The 16,254-nt window shown below is 34.3% G+C and overlaps 1 protein-coding gene across 4 annotated transcripts in view; it reads right to left on the bottom strand.

Annotated features, from left to right (window-relative positions):
• The window catches only part of RNF220 (ring finger protein 220), a 293,502-nt gene that overhangs the window by 25,292 nt on the left and 251,956 nt on the right, over nt 1–16,254 (bottom strand). For all 4 annotated transcript variants that reach the window (XM_026707184.2, XM_087929798.1, XM_087929799.1 and 1 more), the window contains 4 exons: nt 12,990–13,086; nt 12,306–12,392; nt 8,712–8,767; nt 7,562–7,640 (listed from right to left, as the gene is read on the bottom strand). In XM_026707184.2, coding sequence (XP_026562969.1) covers nt 7,562–7,640; nt 8,712–8,767; nt 12,306–12,392; nt 12,990–13,086 — 319 coding nt within the window. The remainder of the gene's footprint in view (nt 1–7,561; nt 7,641–8,711; nt 8,768–12,305; nt 12,393–12,989; nt 13,087–16,254) is intronic.

Raw genomic sequence — 16,254 nt, 5'->3', positions numbered from 1 at the left:
TATATTAGTCCTCAAACAGTTATTAATAATTTAAATTCTTAAGCAGTTTTGTGCTCCCACTGATGAGATTTTCTTCATCTTACAAAACATTTTAGTAACATTATTTTATTAAGTTGTGAACTATTAGCTGATGTGACTTTGTTTCCACATATTTTATTTTAAAAATTGGTTAAACACAGCAGACTCTCCCATTTTTGAAGAGTTGGTTGAATGATTATTCTCAAAATTCTGTCCTCTCTTATGGTATATGGAACTGATTGACTTGGAGGCTTATCCATGGCCTGCATGTGCTGATTCATATGACTGAAAAAGGATTAAGTTAGATAAGTTCATTTCCATATGGTAACTAGTTTTCTTTGCTGTCAATCAAGATTACATTGCAATGGAAAGTGGCATAGAAATAGCTATCTTGAATGAAGTGCAACGTCTATGTTGTGTTTTATATCTCCCTTTTAACAAAAGAGAAAAGATAGAGAGAAAGAGAGTAGGTATGAAAATGGATTTTTCAGGGTTTCTCTCCACTTATTTTTAACTTTGGAATAAATAAGAAGGGGCTTCTGTTGAAATCTGAATGCTACCCCTTCTGAAAGGAAGAAATATAGTGAAAATAAAAACAATCCATTACATTGGAACAGCTTAACATTCTAGAAGCTTCTAGAACAAGGATTCTCAAACTTTTTCAGGCCATGGAACCTGTTGGTTTAAAAACAGATTCCCAGAATCCATGATCAAGAAGCAAATCTCTAGACACAGAAAATAGGCTGTGCTCGGTGAACTTTTTCTTGTTGCATTTAGTCTCTCAAGGATCCCCAATGAGTCCTGAGTTTTCAAACACTTTATCTAGCAGATAAACCCCAGGATTGACATTAAACATTGTTTCCATATTCTTAGAAGCAAGAAATGAAAACTGATTTTTAAATCAAACTAAACAACCCATGACCAGTTGGGTCATCATTGCAGATATTTTCTTCCCAGATTCCTCAATGTCTTCAACAATGGTAGAGCTTTAACATACTGCAAAATTTTCTTAAAAATCCAGGGAGATATTCAGAGATGTATCTGCCTTGAAAGTAGCCCACATTGCACTGTTTAGTGTAACATTTTGTATTATGTCATAAATCGCTTTATGAAATGTGCCAATTTTCAATGGGTACTAACTAAATTGGATGCATTCTGTAAGTCAGCCCATTTGAGGTATCTGTTTGAAAAAAATTTGCCCTGCGGTGACATTTTTTTCCTCAGTTAAAGGTTACAGACCCAAGAATCTTAGTAGTATATAGAGCTGAAAAGGGGAAAGGTTACTTTCACTTTTGAAGCCAAACCCTTTGTTATGGATCTGAATAGATGATCAAACTATGCCTCACCTTTTGGGAGCGAATTTGGAAAACTAAAAAGTTTTTTTTTTTTCCATGTGCAGATACACATTGACCTCACTCTTATAAAACCCTTTTCTAAACCAAACAAGCATCTTGCCCAATCAACCATGAGAAGCATGAAGAGTTATATAAAGAAGATAATTATAAAGGGATTTAATGCTTGGTGAACTCAAATTGCTAAGGCTTATGACAAAGGTACCACACATGCTTGCTTAACTGGCCCAGCGCCTTGGCTTTGCTCTTATGTAAGCGGCACAGCTGGAGCTGCATCCCAAATGAGATTTGTTTTATGGAAAAGAAGAGTGTACCCCTTTGCTCCTGGGAATGGCAGCCAGTCCCACCTCCCTCTACTTTTGCTCCGCTCCTGATTAATGATCTTGTCTGCCTGATTTATGACCCACCCTAGCAGATTAGAGTTTCCCTTTCAACCACCCCCTTCCCCCCACAACCTCAGAAGCCACGGCCACACTCCGCTGGAAATATTAGAGAATTATTAAATAAACATTCATACGTCATGTCTCTTCCCATCCTGAGCTCATCCCAGTCAACACTCGGCAGCCTGGGCCTGTTTGCTTTTCATGCTGACAACAAACAGCTGGAGTGATTCATGGAGAGGCTGGCTACAATGTTTCATGTCATATATCATGCTAGCAGGGCTCTCTGCCCCAACAGAGATAAACTGATCAAGCACAACGGGCTGGAATGAATTTATGACAACACAAAATTGAGGAAAACAAATGGGAGATGACCCAGTGGGGCACTAACCCAGACTCTTTCCTTGGCCTGCAATCTAGTTTGGTGGCAGAAAGCAAAATTGAACATTGGCACTGTGAATTAAGAGGCTAGCTTCTTAACCCCGAAAAGCCTTGATTTCAAGATGGCACTGGGCTATGTGGCAAGCTTCTTCGGTAGGGGAAATTGAAGTGTTGTCCTGTTTGCTATCTTCACATAGGTGGAACATTCTAGCTGCACGTCACTACCGAGATTTAGGGGCCAATAATGCAGAAAAAAGCTGTATGATTAAAGAGCCATTCTATAATGGAGATAAGCATAGAAAGTAGACAAAAGTAAATATTACAATAAGCCTTCGTCCAATTTTAAAATTGTAACAAAAAGGGACAAGAATTTTCCCAGGCATGAATTGTTTCCAATGGCAGAATAAGAGGCCAAATAAGAAATTGTAAGCTTCAACTATCAAATGAAACGGAAACAGTTCAGTTTTATAAATATTTATTCCTTCCCCAGCCCATCCTCCAATAATACTGGGAGAGATTAACAGAAAGGTAAGAATTTCACACAACTAAGATCAAATCCTAAAAGGCCTTGCACCCTTATGGAGGAGTATGGCAAATTGAAGACATCTTCACAAAAGTGCAGTCAATAACTGTGCCAGAGACCAAGGAGCCGGCAAGTACGTGAGTACCTTGGAACTGCTCCAGGTAAGAGGAAGACAGGAGATTATCTACATGTGCTCTGGAGTCTGGACAGCTGCTTCTCATGAGGAGACAGTAGGACAGTGGTCTTCTCTGAGTTTGAGCACTGGGACAAATGGAAAAGCCACCTTGCTGGCAATTATGGCGAAGGCTTTTAAAGGATAGTTAAGTCCCCAAACCTCACTTTCTGGTCACTTTCACAAGTTTCTTAACAATGACCTTAAAAAGTGATTGCAGATCTTCAGAACAACAAACTTGAAAAGTGATTGGGTGAGTTTTATTTTTAACTGAACAAAAATAAAATTAACTATAAGCTTAAGAACTTAAAGAATTTGAAATAAATGGCAGAAACCTAAAAAAGGTTTTGATCTAAGAAAATTATAATCAGGTTAAGAATCCAGATAAGTTTGGAACATTGACTTTTTAAGATTTTGGAATTTATAAAAAATAAAAGACCTTATGGGAAGCAGACTTGTTTTGGCTATCCTCGCTATTGTAAATCATAACAAAGATTTTAGAAACTGGATCCCAGAGAGGGCTAAAGATTCTAAACAGAAGGAAAAAAAATCACAAGTCTGTTTTTGATGTCAATTAATACTTCTTACAAAATCTTATAACACCAGAAACATTAAAGGAGATAACTGAAAATGGAGTCAGAAATTAATACATCAACACTGTCAATAACAATGCCTGCTTCTACAGATAATGTCCCAAAAATATTAATGATGGAGTAATAAATGGAAAAATAACTTTATTTTTAAAGTCCCAAAAGGGAAACTACAAATAATTGACCAAGAGAATGATTTGGAAAAGGACGCTTTACTGGATATGCAGAAGAAACTGATTAAAGTTTAAAAATTAAAATGGAAATACTAATAATAAACAAAGAGAATCACCTGGAAAATGTTTCCTTATTGGATTTGCAAAAGAAACTTGTTAAAGCCATGAAGAAAAGCTCCAAAGAAGTGTGAGGATATGAAGAGAATTAAAATCCTATAATAATATTTGGCTGAATTAAAGATTAAGGCAAAGGAAGGAATATAAATTTGGTTTATTTCATCAACATTAAAATACAATTCTTTTTTAAAAGTTCTTTATAGACTTTTTATAAAGTCCCTTTATAGACAATTTTTGCTATTATGAGTATTGAAAAGTTTATGTTTTAAAGATTTGCTTATAGATAAGGGGTGAAGGTATATCTTCCTATAACTTTAGGGGGTTAAAGAATTACTAAGTTTGTTTATACTTGTAATGATTGGAAGTCACTTATTTACATTTTTTTGGTTTATTACATTTTTCTTTTTTTATTCTTTCTCCATGTTTAGTTTATCTTAGTTCTTACTATTATAATCATAATTTATAATTAATACAATTATATATATTTTTAAAATCCTCACAGGCTTTGTCTAAAGAAATTCTACACAGTATCTTTTAGTAGTATTCAAGCTTAATAAATTTATTTTAAAAAGGAATCTAACAGTAACAGATTAAAAAGTGAAGGAGTAATTTATGCAATAAAAATTAAAAGAAACCCTTTTTAAAAATCAGTACTCTTAGAGTATCACAGTTCTTAGAATAACAAATGAATTGGGCCAATGACAGTTATTATACCAAATTCAAGCAGCAACTGAGAAAGTTGGATTGAAATGGAAGCTAGTTAAACAAAAAGCAGATCCAAGATTATACTCAAGGGAACAACCAGCAAATTCATCTCTTACTGAGGCAAGTTGTTTGACATGCCAGAGATTTAGCTCCAAGAAGCCTACAGCACATATTCCATTAACTTTCAACCCAAGTACATTAGCTTTGCACCAGAGAAAGGGCAGTTTACTGTATTGTATTAGCTAATTAAAAAGATACTCTCCATACCAAGACTTTGTTTTGGAAAGAAGAAAGAAAATGAATGTCATTCTTATAAAAGTAGGATCAATAAAGAGAATCACTGCTAACTCCATTAACCATTGTTCTAAGTGGGCAGCCCAGCTGACACAAGTGATAAACCATGTGCTTCTAAACACTTTTTAAAATGCTAATCAGACATTATATGGAGCTTAACACAATAATCAATAATGTCCAGATTTAAAAGCAAAAATTAAAGTTATGAACAGAAGGAAGTGTTTCTATAGAGAACCCGCCACAAGCACCATCCAAAAGAAGAAAAATGAAACCAATTTAGCTCCAGATTAAGAGCGAGGAACTAGAGATGAATCAATTTAGCTAGCTGGGCTGGGTTACCATATATCACGGCTTGGCAGCGCAGGTGGAAGCAGCTAGACAGTAGGAATATAAAAACCCCACCACCTTTTTGTCAGGCCCCAAGGTCTGATACTGGTTATCAATTAAGTTAACAGAACCCACCTCTTCACACAAAGCATTCTAACTGTTTAACTATCACAGCAGCAACAATTTATCACACACAAATTCTAGCTAAAGTAGGATGAAACAGCTGTAATCTTTGCTTCTAACTACTGTTTTCTGCTCCCAATGGAGTTAAGAGCCTCTATCTAATGGTAGCAACCTATTTCCAGAAGGGATATCTTATGAAAGAACTGCTGTCAAGTGCAAGAAATGGTAATTGGCTTTTACTTTTTCTGAAAGGTTACAGAGGTTGACTGTCCAAGTTTAATTTTGGTCTTCGAAAGTCAAAGGTTTCTGAATGTTCCATGATAGATCAGGATTTGTCACAAAGAAGCACCATGTCTATATTTCACAGGACAGAATTATTGTATGCATCACTTAGAAAAAGTTTAGACTCCTCCAGGCAGCACTGAATGAAGCATTTAGATAATGTGATCAAAATGATGCTACCAATTCATCATTTGGACAAGTGTTTTTCAATCTTAAAGGCTAAGATTTGAGAAAAACGACAACTTTCGAACCAATGAAACTGCTGGACAAGATTAAAATTAAATTCCTTTGCTTCTATCAGAGATCTATAAACTGACCATATGCACCCACCTCAAATGCTAGTCTGTGACCCCTAAGCCCCATTTACTTCTAAAAAGCAGAAACAATGGATGCTGCCCCAGATCTGAGTGTCCCTGAAGTTTTAGTGCATGTGAACCTGAACTGTGGAGGTAAATAACTCATTTTAACTTCCTGCTCTTCCTTGCAGTGAAGAGCACAGAGAGAAATACATATTACGTTGGCACAGCTTAAAAGCTGCACTGTGGCAGTAATTCATTAGAATTATCTTTCTTTCCCCCTTTGATACTTAAGAGGGAAATATTTAAATTGGGGAACAACAAAAATTCCATTTGCTTTCCCCAGCTGTTTATAAAAAATTACTACCAAGAACTTGTGTTAAGTGTAAAGTACCACCTAAACAAAAATCCTGCATACCTCATTAAGTATGATCTGGCTCTAGCAAGTGTTATCAATTTCTCTACAGCCATAAGTTGTTACCAAGACAAGACAGCACAAGGCAAAATGTGTGTATGTGTTATCTCCTGCTCCAAAGTGCTATTGCTCCAGCTGTTTTCAATGTGGACCACTCTTGTCTTCTGATAAAGTAGCAGCTTTTACTAAAACCCGCAGTAAGATACACCACTCTATTTCTAGCAGTTTAGCTGCAATTATCTAATTTTTTCCACTTTTTTCTTGAATTCCATGCCATCTCTTAAATTCACGTTGTATTTATTTCCCCTCTATTTTTCTTTCTACTTCAGCCTTTCTCCAACTTTTCACCACTCAAAGCTCAATACAATACTCAAACTGTGGAAAACTATATATACTTGCCCAAAATAAAAGTCAGTATTACTAGCTTGCTGCAGAATGTTGTGTTCCTGCAAAGGCATTTCAATATGCATTTCCATTATAAAAATGTGCATATAGACCAGATTACCCTATGATAATCTTTTCAATTCTTAGAACTATTCAGATAACACATATCATCACTACTAGCAATGTATTAGTGCATGATAGAGTCTCAAAAGACTTTACATACGTTTGCCATGATATTTTTCCTTCTTCAGAGGAATATGTTTTTAAAAATGGCTTATCTGTGTGAACAACTTATGCACAGCTAAAAAGGACTCTTGCACTCGCATTATTCTGTCACTTAATGAGCAATCTATAGTCTTTTAAGCATTTCTATGCTGAAGAATTGAATGCAATCTACATTATACGCAGAACTCACAAGAAATCAGCTTAAATATCTCTGTATGTGGCCCTGCCTAACTGCAAGAAGAAGGGACAACATTGTGCATTGCTATGAACCCCCTCTTTTGGTTTGTCACTACTCTTTGTAGAGCAAAATGATCTGTCTCATGTTACTCATTCCCAGTGGAAATGAAGGTTAAAATAATCTAATTCTATTCTGGAGAAAGGGCATAACGAGTAAGTCTTTTGAAAAATAACACATCCCAGGGGGAAAGAAAAGGGCAGCGTTTTGATACTATAGAGAATTTAACACAAGGATAAGATTTGCTATCATCCCTCTAAAGCCTCAGAAACTACACTGAGGATCTAGAAATGAAACATAAAATCATCTTTTAGAGCCAATATACCAAAATGGATTTTTATCTTTCTACAGATATGGAATTCCTATAAAGGCTAAAAAAAAACAACCCTAAAAGGATATGAAAGAAACCCTTTGATTTTCAGCTATGAGAGTGTCAGCTTTAAAAGCTGTGTAGTTTCAACTGGAAAAAAAATCTATGCCTGAGTTTTGGACAGTGATAAGCTGTAAGGCAGCTTCTGTAATGTTGCATCTTTGACCACCAAATATGTACATGGACAATTAATACTTACTTCTCTATGTCACTGTTCTTGCAAGTCTTTTGCGCAGGCTCTTGTTTACTACCCTCCCCGTTACTTGTTGATGGCATTTCTATAAAGAGAGGGAAGAACTCAATCAATGAATAAAGTTTATTCAAATACACATTCAAACCACAGCATGAGTAAAGCCTCTCTTCTAAAAATTTAAACACCTGGTAAAAAAAACCAAGAATGCTAATCACATGATTAATAATGAAGCTGAGTGCTAATTTTAAATCTCCTCAATTCTAGAATGATATAAGCTAGTAATCTTCAGAAGCCTTGGACTACCAGCCTTTGCTATTAACCATAATGGCTGCTGTTGAAGAAAACTGAAAAATATCTGGAGATCATAGTCTTAATTCTTCTTCTATTCCTCTTCTTTTTTAAAAAGTTTAGTATGGAACATTTTTTTTTTCTATCAGGATACCCGACTGGACTAGCTAAAAAAAATCAAATTTGTCCAGATTACTTTCTACTAACATTTTTTTCAGCTATGTACAAATTAGAATTTCAGAATGATTATACTGTATATGTATACCGCTGGAAGCCAATATTGGAGAAAGAAAACTGGGTTTTGACTATTACTTTCTCCATTTAGATTCCATGCATTTTGTTCAAATAGAAGTAGTGAATGTGTTTAAAAATTAACATTGTTTTGGATTCCATAGTTTACACTATTAAATAGGCATACTTTAATTCTAAAAGATTGTGTTAAAAACCTGTAACCTACTTTTCAGAAGAGCAATCATTCCCAAGCAGCGAACAGAAATCACAATAAGATGCACTTAAACAGGCAAGTAAAATAAAAGCAGGATAACCAGCCAATTGTTTAAAAAAAGCATTGAATAGGTAAAAACAGCATATTCAAATATCTTTATCTGATGTTGAATATGCTGAAGGCAGAATATGAATGATAAATATCCCTTTAAGCTGATTCCATGATTTTACTTAAGGTTTGGTTGTTCTAATGCATTTATTATGATGTCCAAAAATGGATTAAGAACTTTGAATTATACTATATACAACGGAAAATTGAATCTCATCATAAATGTGATCTCCCAAAAATGCACTCTAAAATTTTCCTCTTTAGTCTCTATGCATCTACTAGGCCAATAAGCAGCCTGCTACATCTTATACTCACCATCACTTGCCCATTTAGAGAATTCTGGTGTTATTCGGGTACTAGGAGTGCCACCACTGGAAGAAGCAAGACAGCAATGAAATATTTGTTACAAAAAAAAAAAGATCTCAACTATACAAATCTAGGATTTATCATGATTTAGGATTTTAGATTTGGCAAGTGCTTTACATTCTAATTATACTTACGAATTGACCAAACAGTTATTTCCATTTAACAGTTTAAATATTTAGTGTAAATTTTCTATGGCTGTGTTATAGCTTCTTGGCAGAGTTGGAACTTGACTACTGACAGTTTAATCTTCTGTAGATACTGAAACATGATTTTTCATTTCTTAATATAGTTTAGACACTCTTACTTTCTTAACTAATACTAGTAACTTATTTTTGTGTATCAGGGAATTCCCCAATTTTGGAAGAAATGGAAATTGCTCCATCCCATTCCAGGCCTATCAGTTCAAATTCATTCCATTCTTATTATGTCTCTTAGATCTACTTTAGTTTAACATAGCATATTAACTGTAATTTGTGAAACTACAGATAGTTCTTGACTTATGATTCTTTAATGATAGTTCAAAGATATAATGGTTTCAGAAAAAGTGACATAACTTATTCTCAAAGTTATGATAATCTCACCACCCCCAACATTGTCACTTGATCACAATTTGGGCATTTGGGGCAAATGGCTCACATTTATGATGTTTTGGGATTAGTTGATTGTGATTTGTGACCTTCCCAGCCAGTTTCTAACAAGCAAGTCAATTGAGGAAGCTGGATTTGCTTAATGACTGCATGATTTGTTTAATGACCATGGTAAAATTGATAATAAAATCATAACTTGCTTTATGATTGCACCAACTTATGACAGAAAGTTAGGTTCCGACTGTGGTCGTAAGTTGAGTTGTTGTAAATATTGGAAGCTGTAAACCTTTAAAACACACACACACACACACACACACACACACACACACACACAGAGTGAGAAAATAATATAAGAAAATGGAAGGATTTTCCTTAAGATCATTGATGATTACTAAGTAGTAGACTCACTTATGTAAATTAAGATAACTAACAAAGTAGTTTCGTACACTTTGATAGCAGTATTTCTATACTTTATAAAAGAGGAAACAAATGAAACAGAATGATAAGTAAAGTACTTGTAGTATAACATATTCTAATCAATGCATATTATCACCTGGGTGAAGGGAGGCTACTCTGTGCTGGTAGCTTCTATGCACCAACATCTGAACTGATTTCATATTGGGAGCAATTTGAGGCACTATATTTGATCTAAGTAATTTGATATCATAAATCTCTTCCCTCCCACTTTCTTATTTATGAAGGCTACTTTGAAAAGTTCCAAGGCATGTTAAGCTTCAATAGTATGCAGGGTTTTTCTAATGATTCCTGAAAATGAAACTTTTACCTCCATGAAGTGAGAAACTGATCATTTTTACTCTACAATATTTTCTATTTCTTAATGGCTGAAGTTCAGTATCACTGTTTCTTAATGTTTAGTTTATGTAATCAATTTTATAGTTTTTAAATTATTGCATCACATATCTTGGGCTGCAGGGATGAAACATGCTATGTCGGACAAAGTACCTCAACTCCACTAAGGACCAGCTGAAAATTATTAAATAGAAAACTGAATCTTACCAACATACTCTGTTAATTATAAATTTGTTAATGGTTATAGATCATGAACTGTAGGTTAGAGGCCTTGGTTTAGCTTATACTTTAAGTACCAGTTGCTATACATCTGAATTATTAGAAATAAGCAAACTTACTGTCTAATCACTTGTATTTAGCTTTCTGCCAATGGGATACTAAATAAACTGTAAGATTCTCTATCCTTTTCAGACTGCAGTAAAAATATTCAAATGGATGAAATCTGATTAGTTCTAATGTATTCTTGCCTGAAATCTTGTAAGATTTTATATAAGAACTGACAGATTTTCCAAGTTTCACCCATTTTTAATGTTTTAAAACATTTTGAAGAATCAATGTGAGGTATGTAGAGTTGTGAAGTGGTTTAATATAATATCAAAATCAAGATTACTTGCTGTTGTTCTCCACCCATTGAAACATTGAAAGTTTGGACACATACAAGTTTAAAACATCATCATCATCATCATCATCATCACCATCACCATCATCATCGATCCAAGGTAGGTATTACAATTTAAAAGTACTGCTAAATTAATACGGACTGTCCAGTTTAGTTGATTCCAATGACAGGAGAATGCCAAGTGACAGCAACTGATAGCATACACCAACATATACATTGCCAATAATAAGACTTGTTAGAAGAATTTTTTGACATACTACATATGAACTGGACCATCAACTGTGTACATAGCATAAAATTCCTTTCATTAAATAATTTTTGTTTGCCATTCTTTCTTAATATAATATAGTAGACTATTGTTTCATGTTTTGGGGATGTAAATTATTTTGAAATCCAAGGGCTTACAATGTGCCTAAATAAATACATAGATGGCAAAGGCAAGAAACATTTCTGAACAAATGCAAACCCCACCCCCAGCATTTATATATCCCAAACTAATTTAGAAGTAAATAAATTTGCATCACTGCAATCTTTCTTCACTAACTGCCAATTAGAAGCCTTGGCCAGATTGGAAAGTATTTTTATTGAAATAGCATTTGCTTTCATCTTAGAAATATATACAGTCAAATCTTATGATTTTAAAGTATGGAGCAGAAAACAAAGGAAGATCTACATAGGCTTTGATATTGTAAAAGCTAAATCTCTTCTTTTTTCATGCTAATCTAAATAAAATGGAGAGTATTTAAATTCTGTTCATTCAATGGGACAAATCCTTGAACATTTCATTTTTCTTATTGGCCTTGTTTTCATTTAGCGCTAAGCCACTTCATTTTTGATTTAGTGTAAAATGTAAACCTAACCTAAGGATTGTTTAAAAAACAAAACAAAACTACAGTTAAATTCCGTTATAATCCTGGCTTGTTTTAACTGTTAACCCGTTAAGACTAATAGCTTGTTCCTGAGTTGTCTTTTGTGTGTCATTCAAACTATAGGTAATAGAAAGAGAAATAGGGTGAAACTAACTAGGAATAACCATGAAGTTGTAAGCAAGAAAATCCTGACTTGGTGCTATTTACAAATACAACTACAAAATACAACAACCAGGTTGCCATGTACCCAGATCATGAGCACATGACTGGGACAGCTCCAAAGACTGGTTATAACCACTATTCATTCAGCACTGCTGTAAATTCAAATGGTTGCTGAAAGAATAACTGTAGGTCAAGGACTAACTGTGTACCAATCTACTGAACTTTCTAATAGAAACACTGAGAAGCTTTACTCAGGACTGAATGTTCCAAATAACAGAATAACAAAGAAGGTTTTCTCAGTCAAGCTTAGTCAAATTTGCCGCTTATTGTAACTACGTGTTTGTTTAGCACGTGCCTGTATTCTCCTTATCTTGGTTTTGGATTGTATTAAGAACTAGAAAAGTATTGGCTTTGAATGTATTCTCACCAATTCTCAGCACAACAAAGCAAATTCTTCTGGGTTCTAACACTGCGTTTTTAAAGGAAGCCTACTTACTTTAGGACTGCACCTCGGAGTGCCTCTCTCTCTTTGGCTTCACCTGGTTCTTCCCCAGTGCATGGAATGATATCTGCTTCAGTGTATCTAAGAATGAAGTGTTAAGGAGAATGCAGCCTAATACTAATTTTAATATTTGTGGACTTCTCTTCAGTGTTTATTTTAGGTCATCTTAGAGATCAACCAAGTACCTTTTGTAATATGAGATGTGCAATTATAATCCACATATTTATTCTTAGATAGATTTAATATCCCACCCTTCCTCTAAAGTACATAATATTTCCTCTTGCAATATTTCTCTACAACAGCAATCCTGTGAAACAAATTGCGCTGAGAGACTGCTTGAAGTCACTCAATGAGTTGACAAAGCTATGGGTGGACTTGATTCTATGGAATCTCTCTGTTCTTTATCTAACTACCAATTATACCACACTTGAGCCAATGTATTTATGAGGTATCAAAAGTAATGAATTTGGGAATAGTATCTTTCCCCCCGCCCAAAAGGAACAGCATGTGAATGCCACTGGTGCAACTCGGGAATTATTGGAAAATAAGATTTATCAACATGTAAAAATTTTGTTTCTGAACTCTTCTCTAATAGAGCTATAACCTTGGAACTTCTAGAAACAGAGGTACTGCAAAGATAAAGCCACCTAGGAGTTTAACATCTCTAGAAAATGATACTGTGGTTTTCCATATTCCAATGTGTCATCGCCATCCACATCAAGGTCAGCATCACTGTCTGGACTCTCCTTGCCACTGCACATGACAAACCCAGATCCTAGAGAAAAAGAAAATGCGTAGATAACATCATTTAAGGATATAACTAACAAAGAAATAGAAATTCTTTATAATTTTTTTTAAAAAGCAATGATTATTTTACATTTTGACACAAAAAGGAATTTAAAGAGAATGTCATTGTTCTCTTGATATTCAGATTAATTTTGAGCTGGGGGGATAGATATCTGTGAGGGATGACATTTGTCAGAAATAAACTGAACTGGGAACTGCAGTGCATAACAGCAGAAAAAGTATATTCAAGCCAAAAGCAAGCAGTCTATGATTTATGAGAACTATTGTGGCAAGCAGGAGAAAGTAAATGCAGAGAACTTGAAATGAAAAACATTGTTCTATGCAGAAGAAATCCTAGTATTCCAATGCTGATATGAAAAAAGAGTTTCAATACATGTTTGATTGGACACACACACACACACACACACACACACACACACAACTTCTGTGTAAAACTGAATGTTGACTTTTCTTCATAAATTGTATTTATTTGTATCCTGCCTTAATCTGAACTACTTGCCACTTGCCCCATCTCACCACCAGATTAGATGATATGTTTTAATCAATCCAGAGTAAAGGGAATATAATATGCAAGTTCAGTACACATAGACAAAATATGTTGAATGTTGAAATATATGGTAAATGAAAATATGATATGGGGAATGACAAATTTGGGAGCTAATTTAAAAAAAATCTATCCAGCAAAATTTGTTCAGCCTTCTAGATGTGGTGATAAAACACACACACATGATCTGCATTCACTACCAAACCTATGAGATCCCCCCACCACACCCCTATGCATGTGAATTGTTTAGGGTGCTCTTTATTAAAACATTTACAAAAAGCTGAATTGACCCTGGGTGGCAATAGGGAGAAAAATCTGTCAGGAACCATTGGCCCAGTAAACCAAATTGTTTACACATATTTACTATATTTCACAAGATTGTATAGCTGATGTGCCCATCTTATACAATTTAGGTACTGTTTTATATTTACGAGTTTGAAGCCAAATTTAATTTGTCCTGTACAGCAAAAAGTTTACAAAGGTAAAAGTAAAATATTTGTCTTGTGTTTCCTGAAACAGCATGCTATACTTATTAAATAATGTATAATACTGCACAAAGTAGCCTTAATTTAATGACTAGCTGCCATCGAACAGAATGCATATCTTCTGAATCGCCTGCCTGGCAAATCTTTCTGTCTTCTGTTCATAAAAATAGTTCAGGGATCTGTAAGAAGACAGTTACTAGGACTTACTAAACACCATTGCTTATCATTTGCAACTCACAGCTGAAGCCACTGAAATGGATTATTAATAAGCTGCAAGCACTTTGGACAATGATACTGCACTTTCTCAAATTTTGGGTGGCAGACTTATACATGCCTACAGACAAGTACTCAACCTGAAGCAGATTCAATCTCACAAGCAACAGGAAGCTCTCCAAGTGACAAGAAAATATGTATGGCTTATAGCAAGAACTGCTGCATGGATGTCAGTATGTTATATCTCCACTGGTTCCCTACCAACTCTTAATGTAGCTAACAAAATGGACAGATTCACAAACTCTCATAAGTCTTCCTAAAAATTTCTAGGAAGCAAAATAGAAAATCTTGCTTTTTGAGTTCCATTTACTTTTTACTGTTTCAAAGTTGACTAAAGTGACCATACAAATAAAAACAGAAGGGTTTAGGTTTGTCTGAAAAGTCAATGGAAAACTACTATAGCCAAGAAAATTGTATGGTATGCTCTTGAAGGCATTAGGAGTTAAACTTAACTAAAGGGGATGTTATCTTCATCTTTAGCCATGAGAAATTTTAGATTCAGCATCACGTCCAACATTATTTTCCTACAAACCAACAAGTTTAAATTTAAGCTGAATTGAGCCAGTTTGTTACAGTGATGAAGACGCTGGCCTAGAAACCAGCTATAGGATTCCTTTAGACATGATAATTGGCTGGCAACTTTTGGTCAGATACTACCTCAGACCAACTTACTTGACAGGGTTGTTGTGAGGAAAATAGGAGGTAGGAGTATTAGTTATGTTCACCACTTTCAGTTATATATAAAACACAGAATTAAAAAATATTTTAAATTTTTTTAAAAAAAATTAAATTTAAAATTTAAATTTAAAAAATTAGTTAAAAAAAAAAGAAAAAATAATATGTACTCAAATTGGCTTTCTAATTACTTCAAGTTTACACATTCCATATCCAAGATTCAAAAACTTTCCGAAGACAAAATCTCCATAGAAGTCAAATATCTGAGGGCATTAATATCCAAATGGTCCAATTCCATTTCATTTTCCCAGCCTCACTGCCAAACTTCTAACATGATTGCACAAAGTAGGTAATACAGTGGTTTTTCTCCACAGCAATGGATATTTAGTCACCTTATTTTTTAAACGATTCTTTTATTTGTGGTGCCCCATCTACAGTCCCCTTTGGGGGGATGGGTGGCTATATTTGATAAATAAAATATAACCAAACAATTGCTATTAGAGCTTATCAATGGACTTAACCATGACATTTTTCAAATCACATGTTCTAATTTTGAATAATCAGAATAAAACTCTTCATACTATACCATCAGGTAATCACTCCAAATAGAAATAATGAGAGCACACAGCATAAATACAGGGCAACCCCACCACCCCACCTTAAAAAACTAATATGACCAAACTGCAGCTTAAGCAAGCTCAAAGCTAAAACAGAAACAAGATAATAATTAAAGTTTTCTTGTAAATTGTCCTTTTTATTACTTTATAATATAAAATACAAAAACATATAATAGAAAAAATAGGGGAGGGAAAAAGGGAAGGGAAGAGTATAAAAGAAAAGGGGAAAAAGCAGTTGACTTCCAACTCCCTTTGATGCAGTTAGAATAAGATAGTAACATCAAACCTCAACTTTTTACTTTTACATAATAGTATAAACTAGCCATTTCTATTATCAACAAATTTATCTAATCGGTAAAACCTAAAATTGGTTTCATTTTTTTCCACCTCAAGCACAAAATCCAGAAAATTATTATTAAAGTTTTAATTTCAAATGACTGTTTAGGGTGCCTAAGAATTATAATGACAGGGGTAATAATTTTAATATAATTTTAACTTTTGTTATGTTGTTTTGTTTAATGATTTGGTTGTAAACTGCCAGA

The sequence above is a fragment of the Pseudonaja textilis genome, chromosome 3, assembly GCF_049901715.1.
Source record: "Pseudonaja textilis isolate UNSWEBS1 chromosome 3, rPseTex1.2, whole genome shotgun sequence".
In the NCBI taxonomy this organism is placed as follows: Eukaryota; Metazoa; Chordata; class Lepidosauria; order Squamata; family Elapidae; genus Pseudonaja; species Pseudonaja textilis.
This window is presented reverse-complemented; position numbering and strand designations above follow the sequence as displayed.